This window comes from Periophthalmus magnuspinnatus, chromosome 13 (genome assembly GCF_009829125.3).
Source record: "Periophthalmus magnuspinnatus isolate fPerMag1 chromosome 13, fPerMag1.2.pri, whole genome shotgun sequence".
Taxonomy (NCBI): Eukaryota; Metazoa; Chordata; class Actinopteri; order Gobiiformes; family Gobiidae; genus Periophthalmus; species Periophthalmus magnuspinnatus.
In genome coordinates this window covers 7,617,150-7,637,635 of record NC_047138.1, presented here as the reverse complement: position 1 = coordinate 7,637,635, position 20,486 = coordinate 7,617,150, and the positions used below count along the sequence as shown (strand labels likewise).

Below are 20,486 nucleotides of genomic sequence, written 5' to 3'. Positions count from 1 at the left end.
TAAAAATAACAATGCTTTCATAGAGGAGATGGGGCAGTAATGGAGTTGTAGCAGATGTATAGTGAATGAATGAATCATTAATGTGTAGTAAGAGAGTTCCTATGTGCAGAGTGCCTCAGGTTTCACTTCAGATTACAGAAAACATATGGCTCTGTGGAAGCAGCATTTGTAACACTTAGCATGACTATACTAACATGTTTTTAAAAATGTTGGATTACTTAGACACAATAGTGAGGCATGACCAGAATAGCCATTATTGATGGGAACATAATCTTCCTTAATCTATTCTGTAAGACTACATAGTACATAGAACTGACTTGTTTTCATTGCACATAAACACAGCCAGTTTATCACCACAAAAGACTTTATAGACTATATAGCCTAACAGAATATTTACATCCAGCTGTTTCTTATGCTTAGTGCTCAAATGGGTTACACAAACGCGCACTATGTTGTCTTAAGACTGACAAAACGTTGTAAAATCTGAATTGCTTCGCTTCTTCTGTTCTGTAATTTTATGCTGATTATTTGTGATTATTTATGTGTGATTTTAATGTCTTTCTTATTCTGTAAAGCACTTTGAATCACCTTGTGTGCGAAATGTGCTATGCAAATTTATACAAAACTTGCCTTGCCATTGCTATAACCATTACTGCATGTCATTGTGAAATAACCGTATTTAATCTAAAATGTATTCTGAGATTCATAATAAAACAATCCAATGAGTCAAATATCAATTTATGCTCAAATATGTGCCTGTGGCGTTGCATCGACATTAAACAGCACGCGCACTCAGCCATGGTCGAAGCGGACTACTTTACGCGAGCTGCCCCATTGCGCTTAATGCGGGCGGAGTGATCCACGTCCGTGCGCAGGCCGTGCTTGTCAGTCAGACTTTGAACAGAGCACTGGCGCTCATCATCATCATCGGCGCTAATCTCTGCCCTCTGCCTTCTGCCTCTTCTGCCTTTACACTCACGACGTTGCTACTGACAGCTATTATCTCCTACCACCTCAAAAACAAAGATTAGGATGAGCAGCCGCTGAGAGGAGAGGAGAAAAACTGGGATTCAGACGCTGAGCGGACATCAAGCAGCACCGTTAACCGTTCACGTTACTCTGGAGTTACCATGGTCCAGTCAGGGGACATCTTTATAGCCTTTCTTCTCGTGAGCTACACAGGTAAGAAACCCCCCCTGCGTTTGGTTGTAGCATTCCGCAGGCTTCACCTCCTTGTGTTACTACGTGCCTGGCATGTATTTGCACTCCTCAGCAGCCGTGGTGGGACCGCTGGCATCTCCTCGTTGGCTCTGGTGTTCCCCCTCTCCGCCGCCCGCCTGCCTGCTCCGCCTGCTCCACCCCGGGGCGCTGTGTGGTGCAGGTGCAATGGTGATGATACTGCGACTGCTGCTAATTAGCTTAAAGAAAACGAGCTTTACCGTTTGTTTAACTAAAGCTCCCCTGCACCCAAAGACCCTCCTTCCTCTTAGCATGTAGTTGAGCCTTAATAACACTGTAATGTGCATGCGTGAGCACCATGCACGCTGAGTTAGCATTTCTGTACATTTAATAAAACATGATTTTAAAGGGCGTGCGGTGCATTGGATCTGTTTGGAGTAGATCTTGCTAATGCATCGGCGCTAATGGACCGTAGAGACATTTCCCCTGCGCTGTGGACGTGTTTGTTGTTGATCAGTGATGCTACTGGGTTTGCAGGCAATGGCAAAACAGCAGCCCCGTGGATTAAGTCTATTTGGGATTTATTACAAGCCTACATAGTAAAAATCAGGACATGCGTGGCGCTGTGACCCCCCACTGCCAGGCTGAGCTTAGGGGCATGTTATTGTGCTTGGACTGTCCGAGTTTGCCCAGTGCTCAGTGTTTTTGGACAAAGTGTATGTGATGGAGAGCCAACACAACTTCTCCTCTGAATCATCTGTTATGTAATCTGATGCCACGATAAATGCTTTGAAATGGGATCCCTCTAAGTTGGTAAATGTGCAGTTATGTAAGTCTAATTGGGAGAGTTTAGTGTCAAATTACATTTTTAATAACCTTTGGGTACTGTTTATGATTGAGATCTTCTCAGCTCTGCTTATTTGAAGGAAAAGCTGTAATTTGTTTCAGTCAGATGTAGGGTTTGTGGGATACTGGCCTTCTAATCTTGCCTACAAATGTGCAGGGTGTTCCTCCCTTGGTACTCACTGCAGTTCACTTTCTGAAAGCTTTGAGATAGCAATGGTAATGTAGAACATGATTTATGCTTGGCAGCTGGCACCACTTTATCGTTCCTTGTGGTACAGTTATTACAAACAAACAGGCAGTCTTGTGGATACCCAGTAAGAAGGATATGGCAACTTTTGATGTAAAATAGTCAAGGCGTTTTAAACATATATCCTATAAGCAGCCATTTTGTGTGCATTGAAAGCGCCATAGGGTATAATTACAGATGAAAGAAATTGTGTTCAACATCAACATATGCCCACTGTGGCTTAATGGCCCTGTCATCTCCCCTATTTAGATTTCCCTTTGATACACAAATAACTCATCAAAAGCTTTACACGTTACTGACACTAAAATTAAAATGGCTCTTTGGACTGCTTTCAAGAGCGGCTTTTGTTCTGTATATTCTGCTGCACAAAGTCAAAAATAGCACTTGAAAATGTCTCATTTCTGATAATATATATTGTGTATTTTTCATGACTGCATATGGAAAAGTGATATTTCTGTAATGTATTGCTGAGCTGAGACAGTGGAAGGATTAGCTAGCTATCTCACGCTGCTGGTTGCATGCTCGGAGAGGCTCTTGGCATAATTTTTAATTAAGTTCTTTTCAAAGTGTCTGAAAATATTTTGAAATGCCTATCTATTACACTAAACACCTGGCATTACTAGTCAACTATATTCTAATGAAATATCTGTCTACTCAGGTTAGTATTTAATAATATACAGTGGTAGCCTCCTGGTTGGATTTATAGTCTGACTGTTGAAGCGTATTACATTACGTCAGTGTGAGCTCATGTGGAACTGTGACGTTGCTTTAAAGCAGGACAATCTGGACCCTCACAGCCAGACTGTCTCTTTCTTCTTCACGTCTGACCTAGCTTCATCACGGCCCAAATCTACTCCAACGCCTTGCACTGTTAACATGTGGAGGTTTGTGCATGTGTTACTGCCCACTGCATTCATGTCCTCCATTTATAGTCCCCCAGGCATTTTACCAGGCATTACCGAGAATTGCCAGAATTATGTGATACCCAGATATGAAACAATACTCAAAGCAGTATCAAAAGTAAATTAAATACTTAAAAAAACCCAAAAAAAACAAAAACGTATTACAAATGATATTGCATTGCATCTTTCATGAATGGTTCTAGGTCCTGATCCACTGTATATCGGAACAAATATAAGACAACATAGTAATATTATTTTGTGTTAAAAATTTGATTCTATTATATATAAATGGTTTCAGCATATTGCTCAGTATCAAAATCAAGCTTTAATTTTAGTGTTGCTACCTTCTCAGAAACATTCTCCATAACACATTGAACTATGTATGTAATTATAAAATATTAAGAAGCTGGAAGAGTAAAGAAATAGTGCATTGTCTTCCCTCTTGCCCCTGTTGTTGTTCCTCTAATCTCAAAGCATAGTCTTTCTCTGACAGTAAGGACCATATTACATTGTGTTGGAGGATATCCCGGAGAGACACCAAGGTTTTTGTTCCACTTTTCGGACTGAAACAGGAGCAGGGCTGTGGTTGTGTCCAGGCCAGGACTCTGGGTTTGGTGATGGCGAGCGGATGAGACAGATCCGGGTCTGGGAGGAGACTCGCACTGATGATGTCATATTCACGTGACACGGGCAGCTTTGTGTGGCCAGTGTGCATCGCTCCAGGCTTCTACACATGAGGCGTGCGTTAGGCTAAGCAGTTGTATTTCAATGACTAAGGCAAGGTCAGCAACAGGCTTCATTTCATTATTATTGTTGACACACTTGCAATTATAACCACAGGCTATATAAAACAATGAGATATCAAAGGTCTCCTTAATCCTAATATATTTTGTAGATATATTAGTATCAGTTAACAATATTATGTTTGTACCCTGATATTTCCTTCATCATTCTATAATGCTATAACTGTGTCAATACAGAGCTGGAAGAGCTGGAGTCGACTAAATGAATTCTTGGTTAACTAAAGACATGTCCTGCCCATCGATTAGTTGACTAAAAAGAGGGTGTGACAAAAGCTCTCAAAACTGTTATGTATCTCTATGTATCTGATTCAACCTACACTCACCAGACTACTACTGCACTGGAGGTCATGCAAAAACAACTATTTATGCAGAAGAAGTACAATGTGTGTGTGTGTGTGTGTGTGTGTGTGTGTGTGTGTGTGTGTGTGTGTGTGTGTGTGTGTGTGTATATATATATATATATATATATATATATATATATACATATACACTCAAAAACACAAAAAATATATATATGCTGCTGTTCTCGCATATAAATTCTATAAATCCCAATGTAAATAAAACGATTTGTTGATTAATACAAATTTTGGTCAACTAAGACACCATCGACCGATTAATCGACTAAATGGCCTACAGCCCTACAACATAGCCTGGTATAGTGCTGTACATTTTCCTTGTTTCTACACAAACGTTCAAGGAAATCTGAATCCTGTATATTTATCGTCTCCTTCTGTTCATTATAATAGCCATTCTTTTTATTAGTGGTTATGTGCCGTGCCTTTATCTACCTTCTATTTGCTGTAAACACTTGGTAAATCTTGTGTGGGCTTACTGTTGCATTGTGTGGTTTAGCTTCACAAACAGTGCACCCTCAAAGGAGTAACTGTAGTGTTTGCCTTGCTGTAAATGCTCATATTTCGCTGCAGTGCTGTCTAGTAAACATATGGCATCTGAGAGAGAGGAGAGAATGAGCTGGAGGTATCATAAGGACACGGGTCAAAGGTCAGACTGAACAAAATGATGTAGTGGTAATGAAATTTGACACGTTGCTGCTGTCAATAGAAGCACTGGACCAATTCTTGAGCAAGGTTTGTCCCAGGACTGAATGTGGCTCATCAGATAACAGTCCGTGGAGGTCTCTTTGGAGGAGGATACTCACCAACGACCTTTTCTCCTCTGCCTCTGACGCTCCACAGTGTGCCGTCCGTGGCTCACACAAATAGATGTTGACGTTTATGTTGACACATGAGGCTAATCCTGATGCATTAGTCAGGTGTGTGAGAATCGCCTGTTTTCAGAGCCATCACAGAGCCTGGTGGTTCAGGAATTTCGGCTTAACAAAATTTCTTACTTCTTCTCTTGGCCTGCTCCTAAAGAATGTGAGATAGACTTGCTTTGAGTGCATGCTTATTTGGGAGAGCTGAGAGGACGATGGACAGGACTCCTCTGATCCATCCTCAGTCCAAACAGTTCGTAGAGCCTTGTGGCCTTATGGCCCCGTGGCCCCTGGGAGTGAGTGAGCTCACAGGAGCTCTGCTTTAAGGCCTGTCCTCATTTACAAGTGGAACTTTTCAAAGAGGGCTGCTGTACGTCTGATGTTTCATCTCCCCATTATAAAGCAATATGCTGTTGGCCAGGATTTTGCTCTCCACTTCTTTTATGCAGTGTTAGTGGAAGCATCATGTCTCCTCATGCGTCCATGCACATGATGGTGCATGTATTATTGAAACACTATGGAGTGTATGACTGTGCACAGAGGAGATGGGCCCATTGCGCCTTAGGCTCTGTTTCACAGTGTGGTAGCCTCCACAGCACTATAAGCTCCGTCACAGACGACCCGGCTCACACCAAGTCCTGACATGTATTTAGTCTTTGTGAGGACGTGAGCATGGTCAGCACTAGTGCTCATGGCTGTTATTTTAGTCTCTAATTAGATCACACAGCCTCTCTGAGGAGCTGCTTTTCTTCCATTCAATTTCCACTAACAGTGGTTTCCACCTCCTCCACTGTACAGGGACTCAGTCGCAAGAGTCGACCTATTTAGCACTTTGTGTCTGAGTCCACATGTGTCCAAGCTGTACATTCACCACAACAGTTACAGTTACATGGGAGTATTCTCTAGTGTCGCTGCAAACCAGAGCAGAGAAAGTGCTTGTACTGATGTCTTGTTTTGCTTTCAACAAACACAGGCCTGTCATATTATTAATTCTTTCAGGTCTTTAATTTTAGTGTTGGCTGATGTGGCTGATATTGTATTCATCATATGTTATAAGAGAACACAACACAAAGGTGATATTGCACCTGTCTGAAATAATGGAAATCATTTAATGACTTTTTTGACAAAGCACTAATGAGTGTGTGCAACTGCTGATAAAGCCTTCAGAGGAGACAGGATTTGGACTTTCTCATCTGCGAGTACTATTTTTTATCTCACATTTTGAGTGTCCGCTCCCCTCACAGAGCTGGCTGTAAGTGATAACTCCCACTCGGAAACAGAAAAGGTGCAGAAAGTAATGTATCACGTCATGTCACGGCAACCTCGGATTTAGAGAGCCGAGCGAGTTCCTCAAACACACCTGCAACCACCTGCACAGACTCCTACAGTGTCAGGACTGTGACCACCTGTCCCTCTTTGATGTAGGCCCCTGTCCCTCGTCCCACTTATTTACAGAGTATGTCCCACTATTTCACTGTTGTCAAATGAATTCAATACATAGTTACAAAGAAAACAAAGAAACTGCCTTATTGCAGTCATTATCTATGAGCCCTTCCCTCCATGTCACACCACATTTAGCATCTTGTCCCTCTTTTTTTGAGGTGGTCATACCCTGTAGTCAGGGCCGTTCGCTATGGACTAATGCACTATGGAGCAATAAGAGCACAGCAATAAACACTACCCTGATGCCAGCAACTGAGGATGTTATTATCATTGTGTGGGACTCGAGCTGGTAAAGAGCTGGTAAATTGTGTTTGTTTATTCATGTTATTCTGACAGGTGTTCAAATGGACAGGAGCCAGTACGGAGAGGTGTGAAGGTGTAACACATATGTTAGAGGCAGCAGACGTCGTAGGCTGAGTGTTCATAAGCACTATCTCTGAATCACAGGTCACTTAGTGGTCCAGTGCAGAGCTCAAAGGCAGTAAGGGACAGGGGGAGGGACTCTGCAGCTGCTCTTCACAAGAGCCAGATCTGTTCAATTAAAGAATGGCTTGGCAGTCTTTCCTCCTTTTGATAATACAAATTACATGGCTTAAGTAAATTGACTTTGTTGTTTAGTGCCAATACAATAAAGAATAAGGCATTACATTATATTTATTATATTTTTATTTACATCAAATATTTCCAAATATGAAAGAACTGCTTGCCTTTTCCCTAGTATATGGAATGTGGTTAGTGCTGTGTAGTCAGTGGAGCTGTGATTTTAATAATGCACGCGCTCACAGAGGCGTCACCGTGGAGCTGCTCTATCCTCACACTGTCCTCTTTCTGAAGGTCCTGGACATTTTGGGCAGGAGACTGTGTAGTCCAGCAGAATACCAAGTAATGCTTTAACAATAAAAATAATGTCTAGATTTCATGTAAAAGTCTGTTGGTTGCTGGCTGTACCTGCGATGTGCGTGATGAAATGCTCATTGCAGGGCTGCATGTGCGCCGCTCCATGGATCTTATTTGGCTGACATAGCAGGAGAGAGCTCCATAAATTATCAAGAATTGTCTGGGGGCTTTGGAGCGGTGCTGCTAAAAAAAAGTTACTCTGTTTGTCATGAAGTGTCTGCTGATGCAAGGCACACACTTATTAAAATACTGTCATCGTTTGGAAGACACAATACAGTGTTGTGCTTGTACTATAATGAAATAGTCTTAGTATTTTATATTATCACTTTTATTAAGTTTTCATACAGAAGCAAGAGTTATATGAAGGTCCAGTGATCAGTATCAAGCACCGCTGAAGGCTTCCAAGCCCTCAATGCTCATTGTACATGCCAAAATACTTAAATATGATCAGAGAAAAAAAGGGCTGGGCGATATGGGAAAGAAAGACATTTTTTTTCCCTCATGGTGCATTCATATTCATGGACCTCGATTTTCGATTGAATTTTCATCCATCTTATTGAAAACATAGACAGGTGGACTTCAGGCATAAAGAGCAGAGTGTCAGGATCACTACAGTTTTTTTTTTTTTTAGTTTTGTGTTGCTAGGACCAATAATCCAGAGAAATCCACATAAAGTTTGTACAATTAAGCCTAAAAGCATGTAAGTGCTACTGCTATCAGCGGAACACGTGCGATGTCTGTGCACTAAATTAGATCTTAAGTTTCACTCACAAATAGTGAGAAAACTTTACTGTACTTTGTGTAGCTTGGATTATATTTATAAGGACCACCGGAGGAGCCAAAGAGAGGAGAAAAGGTGAGGAGCTGTGGCTGGATCAGAGAGAGGGCATGAGGGCAGACTGCACAGAGGCAATCTTAGTCTTTTAGTCAAACTGTGCAAATTTAAGTTAAAACTTCAGAAACACATGGACACTTGAGGAAACATAAAGAGACGAGCTGTGGCCCTGACTCAGCTTAAACAACTTAACTAAACAAGAGAGTGGTGACTCCTCTTCAGTCCCGTGCGCTCTTACTGCCATGGGATTGGCTATAGACCTGACAATTAAAATGTGCTTGCCTTATCATTGAGATTGATCAAAGATTAGATTGTGATCTTTCAATTTTTGGCACTGTTCTAGAGATAAAGGATGTCTCTTAGTTCTGTTATGCAACCATTTTTTTTTAGCAGAACTTGGCAAAATTGACCAGTGTAGTGTGGTCTGTCAACAGTGCCCACTACCGATTATGCAAAGTAGCCGCTCTGGGTTTCGGGGATTTTTGTGGGCCACAAATATTATAATGGAGGATAATAATAATAATAATAATAATAATAATAATAATAATAAACATTACATTGAGCTTAATTCATACCAACTTAATTATATTTTGCACAACTTGGCACATTGCAGGCCAAAGCTTCAACTGGCCAACTCCAAAACTTAAAAGATCAATATAGGCCTTGGAGGAGAAGAGCTTGTGTCTCAATACATGAGTGAAGCATGTGGCAGTGGGCCAAGCATCTGTGATCACACATGTACAGTGTGCACTTACATGACATTATGCACATTTAGATTGTAGTTCTACAAGTTCAGCCAGAGCCATATGTGCGGCCCTCGCTTTTCTACCATGTCTGCCCCGTGTCTCATGTCTCTCATATCTCCCATGTTCTCCCTGAAGGATGTGACACTGCGACTTGTGCCTGAAGCTGTGTGGCCCGGGATGGCAGCACAGACCGGATGTGTCATGAACCCCATCGTGCATCTTTTTCATTGATGCCACTGAGTGTAGAGGCGACTGACAGGCCACTGAAGCAAGTGACGGTCTCCCATGATCCTCTCTGCTCAGAGCAGGGCCAGGGCCCCACTGAGCTCTGCTCCGAGCGGAAAATAGCAAACCAATATGTCCATGGCAAAAGTGCAGACGCTCCAAGTTTCTGTGAATCTGTTTGAGAAAATCAACTGCAATGATGTATTATATTCAGTGTGAGATATTGAATGGGTATGTTTTTGTAATGTGTTGGAATGATCAGATCATTTCAGATTTACTTCACTACACAGCTACCTTCAAAGTTAGCTGTTCCTGTTTGACGCCATTTTAAATATTTTAAAACTTAAACAGCAGCATAAGGAGAATACATGATTTCTTCTCCTTTGCATCCAAAAAGATGAAAAAAAACCTCTTAATAACAGAGCTAGGATGCATCTATACTGGTATCAAATATTGGTACCAGTATACCACCTGCTACACTGCTACTTTGTCGGATCGGGCATCAGTTCTGTGACATCAGCTGATATCCTGGTTTGGCCTTAATTGGATGTAATAATACTATTGTTGATTATGCATTGCCAAACGACAGTACACGTACAAGTATAAGCAAAATGTCAAAGTTTTTCAAGTTAAGATATACACGCAAAATGTTGTTGCACAATGTTTGGTTTTCAGCTGTTATTTCCTCTCCTCATTAATTACAATTTTGTTTAGGTTTGGTTTAGAGAGTGACAACCTTATGTTCTTTGTGGGTGCTTGCAGGGTAAGATGTTTTAGGTACCTTGATGTCTCTATGTTGTTCAGGCTGTCAAGTGTCGGCCGCACTTTGTATAGACTGGTTTTGTAGAGATTTGACCTTTTCTTTGAACAGTTTTCCGATGATCTCAGCTTTCTTTTGACTGCAGTGGGGCCACAATGACTATTGACTTAATTAGCAGTGCACATTAATTATAGTATTGCGGGTAAAAACATGAAATCTTGTGGTCACTCAGTCAAGCTGTATTGCAGACAAATGGATGTCTTGATAGTCTTCCTGTTTCATAGAGTCCAGCCCCTTAGAGGAGAGTAGTTAACTCTAGAGAAGGGTAGTTAACTCTCCAGAGACCCTCTTGTCCCAGCATCTATTTTTACAGTGTGGCCTCTGATTGGCTAATGAGGTGTGTGTGCATTGTGTCGTAAGGTGCCTGTATGCCATCTGTCGCCCTCAGTGGAGCCGAGCTGATGGTAGACCACGCCTAGTCGCTCTGGCTCCGAATGCGAAACACAACCTTGGGCTTTCCTTGCTCTTTTAGTCTTGATAGCTCTATCTGACCGGGAGGGAGGGGTAGCACTCTGCCATAATGCTTCCAAAGAGGCCCTTTCTGATTGGTGTTGCTTGATTGATTTTTATTCAAATTGCTCGCAGAAGTCGGCAGTAAATAATTGATGCATGTCATGGTATTGATTGCCGTAGATTGGAAGTATTGGCAGAGAAAGTACCATCTGGTGATACCTACTAAAAGTAATCAGAACAGATTTGCTCAGCAGCAGGTGTCCAAGCAGACTGTTTATTATTCATCTCTAGATTGGTCTAACTGCATTTGTTGCCGCACAAGAAGTGTTAATGTTTGAGTGGAGCTGCTTGTCGACAGTCTCGGACGACTGAATCAGTGCGTGATACAAGTGGGGATAGTTCATTTGAGCAAGATACAATTTTGGTCTGAAACTATCATCACAATCTATACAGGGATAAGTGTTCTAGATTGAAAGTCATTGGACTCATAAAGACAATATTTTATTTTTTTTCTATCCCGAGGACAATATTCTGGCACTGCATAAAGGAGAATGCAGAAATGAGCTAAAACATAAGGCTGAAGTTTTGCAAAACAATCTGAATAGTGTTAAATTAACTACAGAAATATCACTTATTTGAACAATTACACTGCTTCATTTTAATCAACTGTATAACTATATTTTCTCCGACCATTTCCAGCATCTGATCAATTAATGAGTGTATTTTAATAAATAATATTATATGATAAGAGATCCTTTACATTTTTCCTACAGAGGGAAAATTCCAGTGTTGCAACACATAGTTCAAGAACAGCAGTAGAAAAGAAATATTCTATAAAAAAGTTAAATAAATCATTCATAAAAAAGAAACTTAAATCTAAACATTGCAAGTAGGGCAAAAGTACTACACTAAAGCTTGGGACAATGGAGAGAATTTAGCCTTTAGCTAAAGGCTTTACGTTCATGTCTGTCATGTCATGTCTGTTCATTAACATACATTGTCCTAACCAAATAAATAAATAAATACAATTTAAAATTAAATTAAGCACAACACATAACCAACTGAACTAAAGTGGTTGTTATATATTGTGAGGTTGGTGGTTCAATCCAAATTTGTTGTAACCCTAGTCAAGACATTTCACTCACTTAAGTATGAGATGGTGCATCTCAAGGGGGAATCCTTAATAAAACATCAAATCAGGTGCAGGAGGTGGGGCAAACTTATGGAAGCGAGGGTGCCAGTCTGCGCCATCGGCCCCTCCGACCACCTCCAATCACCACTTTCGATCACCACTTCCATACAAATGTGCTGCGTGAATAGCTTCTTTGAGTGTCTACAAAAGCACTACATTGCATTATTTATTTATTATGGTTATTATTAAGAATAAGTTCTGTTTGAATGAATTAAAAGGCATTACCAGTGTGCTGCTGCTGTGGATCAAACATCCTTTCTGTCTTTTAACATATTGAGACTGGCCCGGGGCACTGATCCTCTTAATCTGCCACCTCCTACAGTGGTCTAAAAGCGCCTGTCGCAGATGGACACTTATTATGGCTCTGCACAATCAGATGTGTCATGGATTAATGAGGGACGTCTTGAATCACACAAACATGTTTTCTGCGCCACTGTCAAATGTGCCCTTGTCTGAAGCAGCACTAAAAGATCTGACATCCTTTTAGTGCTCAGACACAAATATACACCGCTGCCTCCCTCTGCTGTTGAATTATGGCAGTTGACGTCATTACTCCCTTGCTACTTTTCCCCGCACGCTCACGCACATATTCACACTAAACTACTAGACTCTTGGGCTGATGTTTTTCAAGTGTAACACCAGGTACACTTGCGGAGTTTACCTCAGTGTGTGCTGCGGCGACATGACTCCTTGGAAGAGTTATGATGACTTATCTAATTTAATGGCTCACAATAGAATCCTAATGGCCGGTCCTGTCCTTGAAAACGACCCAGCACAAAATTACTCCGACAGATGAGACGCCCTTCGGGATATGGGCCCAGAGAGTCTTTTATGAGTGTCTGCAGGTTGGAAGAAGCAACAGTTTCGCCGACTCTTCCTTACTATCAAATGAAGATGAAGATTAAGATTTTTTTTTTTTCATTTGTAAAGCTTTATCCAACTGTACAGAGATACTGCAGCCAGTGTCCATTTTTGATCGTCATATCATGATTCAGTGCTTCTCAATTGAATGCGGCTTTTTGCTCATACGTAGACACTATTCCACAGCTACTTCTCCTATTGGTCAGACTCTGCCATGTTCTGAGAGAGTGGCAGTGAAATGTGAACCCTCAGAAGCAACAAATTGTTACCCTTACTGGAGGATAAAAAGATATTAACCACATGGATTGTGATTAAAAAAAAAAAAAAAAAAATGTTCTAGAATTTTTTTTGGCATATTGTCCACTAGTAAGCTGAGGCATTGTCGTCCACGGTGGGCGATGATTGTTTACTGTCAGAGCAGTGTTTTGCTGGCAGGTGACTTGGCAGGTGACTTGGCAGGTGCTCATTTCTATCTCTGTGGATGGCTGGACTTTATTGAGTGAAGACTGCTAATGGAGGTGTCCAAATGCTCAGCTGCAGCCAACTGTCCCCATGCCAGCTACAGTCACGCTCAGTACAAATACTCTGAAGGATTTTTATATTTGTCGATCTGCTGGCTGTCTTTCTTTTCACAGCCCAAATCCATGCCAGCTTTGGTTTGACTGGTCCATACTGTGGGGTCTGCTGCATTCAAGGATGACTCCCAAACTACAGACCATAATGAGAGCTCAAGTGTGGCCCTTCCTCCTGGCCCTGCCCCTGACTGGCTGCTTTTGAAATGCTGCGTTCCCTCCTTTGCTGCTCTTCCTGGTGGAGTCGAGGCAGGCTTATCCGGCCCGTCCCGGCGTGTCGGCAGCCTGCTCAAAGGACACACAGAGAGAGCAGTGTGCTGCTGCCAGGCTGCAGCTCACCCTGGCCCAGGCAGCTTGAGCTGAGTGCTCATTGTGCCTCTGTGGCCTCTGTTTTTGCACTGTAATAGAATCATACAGGAGCAGCTCTTTGTTATTCACCTATTCAGTTTGAGCCTGTGTCTGTGCAGCTTGGAGCGCGGGCCAGTTCTAGTGTGGGCTTTGTGGGAGTGTGTCGTGACTAGCACTAACAGGGAAGCACTGGAGGAACACAGCCATGATGAATGTGCAGAGTGTTTTTATGACAGTCTGGTGATTCATTGTGCTCACAAAGATGTTAACATTTCAGGCCTTGTTCATGCCACACAGACGTTCTATTCTTTTAGACTTTCCACTGGGACTCAGGCTTCAGCATCTCAAAGACTTCTCTGCTCAAACGCCAGAGCTCCACGTTCGGTTCCATCTCGCCGCCTTCACATGTTTCAGACACAGCGCACCAACCAAGCGCTTTGTTTATGCATGGTCCTGCTCCAATGCCCCGAGCTGGTGAGAATTCTAGCTATTTTTCATATTGGAACAAATCCCCAAACCTGGAACAGGCTCACTGAATGTCTGTTTCCATTCCAAATACTGCACCTACATTATTTCACTTTTCAATTAAGTCAGAACTCATTTCAGGACTGTTTCATTTCATTCCACAAAATGTCCTCTTGTTCCTGTGTGTAATTGCGTGGCCTTGTAATGAGCCTTTTAAACGGTAAATCATCGGAGTGGAGCGAGCAGTGCATGCTGGGACTGCCTCTGTGGGCTGTTGTGGAGGCGCAGCTGAGGCAGATGCTCAGGGGCACTCAGTCTAAAGTGGCTGAATGAGGATGGATTCTGTTGGCAACCAAACTGGAGAGCACTGTAACTCATTCAGTCTACAACATCCACAGAACCACACAGTTTTTTTTTCTTAACACTTTATCTCAAAACAAAGAGAGAGAGAGAGTAAAATAGATCATGCTACTGTTTTCTTGTGTTCTTTTGTATAACACAGTACTTTTGATTATGTTTCTGTAGTAGCTGAGTCCTCATCATAATTTTAGTGAGTGAAATAAAAACAAACTTGAGTGGAGTATTTATCCCAATTGAATCAAAATCACATTTGAATGGTCAGCCACAATTAGCAAAATGCAAAAGGCTGCAATTATTGAATGTCCTCTTCAAAAAACAAAATGTCCTGTTTACATAAACTCTTGTTGAGCTCAAAACCTGCTTGCCCAGTTAAGATCTCTACTAACATATTCATATTTCAGTATATTATTGTATTTTAAACGTGGTTAAAATGTGTTCACCAAACTGAATCTTCCTTAAAAACAACATTCTTATTTCAACCCCAATACTGGTCAGAAAACATGACATTTTTAAACATTTGTTCAGCCTTATTATAACTCTATAAACTTTTCTATTGCAGATTTTTCTCCTGCATTGCATTTCAAAACTATAGCCATTTGTTTTTACTAATGGGAAAAGCAAATGATAAATTCCTAAACCTAAAGATGCTGCATCTTTCACACAGTGACCTGCCCTGGCTCTGGTTCATTGTCTCATTGTAAATGATGTGTATACTCTGCCCTCTTACATAACCCACATGACCTATTACGTCAGGACTTCAGAATATTTTAGTGTCTTTAAACATACCACTCCAGATAGTGACAATACATAAAGAATCAAATGCATTTATTTCAACTGGAGGCGTGAGACATTCTAAGAGCCACAGACCATCTGTTGTGCACTCTCTAGTCTACACACAGGAAAATCACATGAAGAAAAGGAATCATGCTCCAGCTCTGACAATAAGTGACAATAAGGAAGCTCTATAAACACTTCTATAAGCACTTCAAACTAGTGCTGAAATACTACATTTTCAATACGCTTTTGTTATCAGAGAATAAGAGATAAATCTATTATACTAGGTAGTCATACTAATTCTGAAAAAGATTCAGACTGTTTATATTATTGATACTGGCTCAGATGTCTACTGTAACTAGTTTTAGTATCAATTATGATCTGAGTTATATATATATATATATATATATATATATATATATATATATATATGTGGGGAAGCTGGCCCGAAGTGATCAAATAGGAGGCAGACTCAAAAGAAGTCCCATTAGACAAAATTTATTACCCGCGGGGCCGCGTAGTGGTACCCCGTGAAAACAAAAATAATACATATTTACAAAAATTAACGGTGCTCAACGAAAACTAGACAACAAAACTTAAACAACTAAGGAAAAAGCCACGTGTACCCTGGCTACACTGATGTCTCCCATCTGTCTAATTAGCCCTACTAAAATACTCTCCTGCACCGGAAGCTCCTCCCCCGGTATACTCCATCTTTTCTCCCGGTATACTCCATCTTTTCTCCAGGTGCTGTGGGTATTAGCATTTCCTTCAATATAAAACCATATCTCAGGGCCCAAGTCCCTTTACTAAAGTGTTTAACAAAATAAACTATAAACACTTATATCATTGAAACAAAAATACATAAGGCATTAACACATGTGGAGGTCGTGGGCCGGACCTCCACATGGTCCGGCCCACGACCCCTCTCAAGCCTATAAAATGGCTGACATAGGGCATGCCCCCTCTTCGTTTGGACCATGTGGAGATAAGAGGATTGCTGTATTGAACTGAATTGATATATTTAACAAAATAAAATATATTTAAACTAACTAGTGTGTGGTGATTTAACTGATTGAAAACTAAACAAAACAAACCCGGGATAGTTCTATTTAGTATTGAAAAGTTATTGAAAATGAACAGACATGTGCACAAACCAAATTATAGTACTATTAAAAAGGGACAAAAGCCCACTTTGTCACAATATATATATATATATATATATATATATATATATATATATATATATATATATATATATATATATATATATATATATATATATATATATATATATATATATATATATATATATATAAAAAATTATTATTATTTTTTTTTTTTTACAAACTCCACAGTCATCACTAGGGGTAGGAGCTGCTTTGTAACAGTACTTGAGGACCTTTTCCTCCCAAAGTACCAGAAGCTGTCTGCAGTGCTGCGCTCAGTTTGGAGGACAGCTGTGCAGATCAGCTGATGCTCCTCTGTGTTGACAACAAGTCCAGTGCAAGTCCTCACTCACTACTGTAGGCTCTGCTGCTCCATCCAATCGGGGAGCTGCGAGGGAGGAGAGGGAGAGCCAGCGCTGATGTCAAATTATGGGAGAGGGGAGCTAGGAAGCACGTTACCATGGCAACTCAAGAAGTGAGTATAACTCTGCTTGAGAGACATGAGCAGAGAGCAAATACTAGTTCCTTAAAAGTAGAAACTGGTTTATTATCAAAGTGCAACATCTAATCTGATTAATCATGATTAATTAATAAGTAAAACAATCAACAACTAATTTATAATTGTTATCTACACTACACAGACTGCCACTAAAAAGCAAAGAACAGTAATAAGGCTAAAAATGAAAATATGTTTAAACGACACAGTTTAATACAGTACATATTTTATCTGTAACTTCTCAGGTGGTAGACAGTTTCAGCATCATATGGATCAAGCTCTATAGAGACCACATCAAGAGCAGTGAATGAGAAGGTCTGAAGAGATCATTCTATTTACTCTAAAATTACAAACCATGAATGGACTTTGCTTCTTATGGCACATTTTTATTTTCTTGCGCTGTATTTAATTTTCAGTGTTCTCCATTAATAAATACCACTTTACTCCCTTTGTACTCTTTGTGCCATTCCTAAGCCCAGATGTAGCAGATGCAGATATGGGAGTTGCATCAAGAATGACAACTCAATTTTTAAAACATTCAGAGCTCAGGTTAGGGCTTAAGATTTAGTGTGCTTACAAATAATGACTTTTTAACTGTTGCAGCACATTAATGTAGTCAGAACTGAAAGGGTACTCATTAATACAGTTACAAATAAAACTTTTTATCAGGGATGCATGATAAAATGGGTCAACGATACTGATTCAATCGCTTTTCCTCCAAGGTTGTTTCCCTCAGAGCGCTCACTCTGAGCCCCTGCTCCATCCCCTACTCCAGCTGCACACAGCTGTCCTGGGTCAGAGGTAGAGAGCAGAGGACGTATGTTTACGTATACAGGCTTCTTTTACATTTAGAGAAACGATATTTCAGAGAAAGTGCTTTTTACCAGCCCCACGACACAGGAGAGGGGCGACAGGCTTCTCACATTAGATTTTAAAAGTAATCTAAAAATGTTCACCGCAATGACGAGTGAAAACACGAGGCAGCCCCGATAGGCAGCCGAGACTGTGACAGTCCATGCATTAGCTCTGTAGGTTCACATAGATGCTATCGAGCTGACGGGCTTGGACTATGTGGGGATCTAGTTGTATTTTAGTTCCTAATGAAACGAGAGGATGCTTGGTGCAGGAGTTTGCCTGTTTGAGCTGCTGCTGTGACCATGTGACCGTGTACTCCCGTCTGCAGACGCGAAAACACCTGGGTCACACAGACACATTAAGCTAAACAGCCCAATGCAGACGGACTTGGTACAGGACTGCCTGTGTCTGCCTTTCTCTGTTAACTTTTTATTCACCGTCTATATTCACAACACACAGCGGCTGCTTTGAGCTTGTGTCACTTCAATCCATCTCGTTGTAAAGGAGCAGCCACAGTGCTGCACCCCTTTCCCTCTGTTTTGCACAAAGCCTGCATGAAACCCACAGATATAATATGGCTTATCTGAAGCATATTGTTAATGATAACAAAATAAAATGGCATTTACAATGTGGCAAGAAGAATTAATGTAGGCCTTTATGAAACTTTACCAGGACATAGGAAGTCTTTAATTCATTTATATTGAGCTTATGAGCAGGCTACAAACCAATACTGTTACTTCATACTTGTAAATGTCATATATGTCAGTCTTTATATGTATTATATGGCCTACTTTAGTAACATTTAAGCCTATGAATTAAAACAAACAAACAAAAAAAAAAAAATTCAAAAATTGGGTTTGTTTAAAAAGTATTATTGGTTTTACTTTATCGGTTATCAATGACACACATTGCTTCTTGTTATCGGTTGAAAATTCCATTACCATGCATCTCTAGATTTTATGCATATAGCATGGCTTACATTGATTACTGCTGCCTTCATGTTGTCAGTCTCAGAGTAAGTGTGTGTGTACTACGCTGACAGAATGGATAATGAGCATAATCCCACAAGGCAAGAGCAGCGACTCACAGAGGCTTTACCAGCAGCGCATCCAGGCTGCAGCCCAGAAAACGCCTGATAATGGTCCACACTCCTCACCATATCCCAGCATTCCTGTGGGAAAGATCTATTGAAGATCCAAGCTGAGGAGAAGTCCAGGCTTAACAAGGCTATTAATGCAATCTCTTTCTGGAACCGCTGATTACCACTGTCGCCCGAGGACCGCAATGTCCATTTTCATTCAAGAAATACTAGCGCACCACCGTCCTCACCACATGCACCGCGTCACAGCTCCACGTGTAAACACATGTGCAGGAGCTGGTATTAAGAAGCACGATGCCTTCTGGCTGTGTGCTAGAAATAATGCATTAACTTTAAATAGCAACTCAAAGCAGCGCAAGTTCACAAAAAGTGCACTATGATTATTGCAATTACAGTAAAATAAGCATGCAATGTTAGGGCAGGTCTTATTCTGATGTACTTTAAGCGAATAGCAGCAGGCTGTGTAACAAAACGAGGTTTATGATTGGATTTGGTTTGCTCTCTGATAACATTTAGGTATTTTGGTGACCCACAGAGACATGAATTATTAACTTTGCAAGCTGTCTCCTATAGTCATAATCAGTCTGTGTGGGTTTGCCTATAGCCAGGGGGACGCTAAATCACAAACCAACTATGTAGTGTTCAGATGGGCTGGGCTCTTGTGTCTTTGTAAATAAACAGTTGCATAAGATTTACTCTGAATTAGCATTTCAATTACAAGGCAGTGTTAAACATGGAACAGGGATTTCTGCAAGTTTTAGTCCCGCACAAGACCTAGAAAACAGAATTATCATGGTAATGCTTTGGTCGTGAGACAAGATATCTGGCTATGTTTTCAAATTATGTGTATTTTAGTTATGCATGTTTGACCTAACTAAAAAAACATTATTATTTGTTTATTTCTCTCCTGTCAAACAAGCTATAAAAGCATATTGGGTTTGTTAAAACTCAGAAGTTTTAAGTCATATTTGCCAATTAGTGGGGAGAAGAATATCTGGATTCCTGAGGGTCCCTTGCCTTTTCTCTGCTCTGTACCCGTTGAGGTTTAGCAAAGTGCACTAAGCCACACTCCTTTAAATTATTTACTCATAATGAAATATGGAGAGGTGAACTTTTTAATAAAATGATGATCAGGCATAGCAAAAGTCTGCTGTCTATTATTTGTTATTTGAGACACAGTAGCTTTGTGTTTTGTTTTGTTTTGTCCCCATGACCCCTTGTCATTCTTGTGCTTGTAACTGTATCTTCCATTCTTCTTTTTGCTAACAAAATAACTTTGAAGACAAAATGTGTTCTGTGCCACCAACAGTTATGTAAGAAAGTCATTGAGAATTTTTTTGTTTTGTTTAGTTATATCTGATCAAAACAGTTTAATAAAGGATACAGATTTTTTCTTTTTCCTTTTTTCTTTGGTTGGTGGAAGATCAGAGGAAATTGTAATTATTCAACTTGGTTGCTATGCAGAGACACAGAGAAACCCAAACTTGCCAACAAAGGTCTATAAAGGCTAAACTTGTCTTGAAACTTTAGTTGTTAGCCCTGTTTATCTGGACACTTGACCAGTGACTTGAACAAGTGAATGTGCCATAATCTTACATTACTGTTGCTCCAGATGTGGAGCGGTCTGACCCTGGTTGGCGGCTTGGATTTAAAGGGAAATAGTTTGTGGAGAGCCTCAGAGGG

The 20,486-nt window shown here is 40.7% G+C and overlaps 1 protein-coding gene across 6 annotated transcripts in view; it reads left to right on the top strand.

The window, feature by feature from the left end:
• Window positions 1-888: 888 nt before the first annotated feature.
• The window catches only part of ncam1b (neural cell adhesion molecule 1b), a 44,671-nt gene continuing 25,073 nt past the window's right edge, over window positions 889-20,486 (top strand). For 5 of the 6 annotated variants that reach the window (XM_033977018.2, XM_033977017.2, XM_033977020.2 and 2 more), the window contains exon 1: window positions 983-1,182. In XM_033977018.2, coding sequence (XP_033832909.1) covers window positions 1,131-1,182 — 52 coding nt within the window. In that variant the 5' untranslated portion in view covers window positions 983-1,130. Of the gene's footprint in view, window positions 1,183-20,486 lie in introns of all 6 variants that reach the window. The other variant, XM_033977016.2, reaches the window with a different exon arrangement.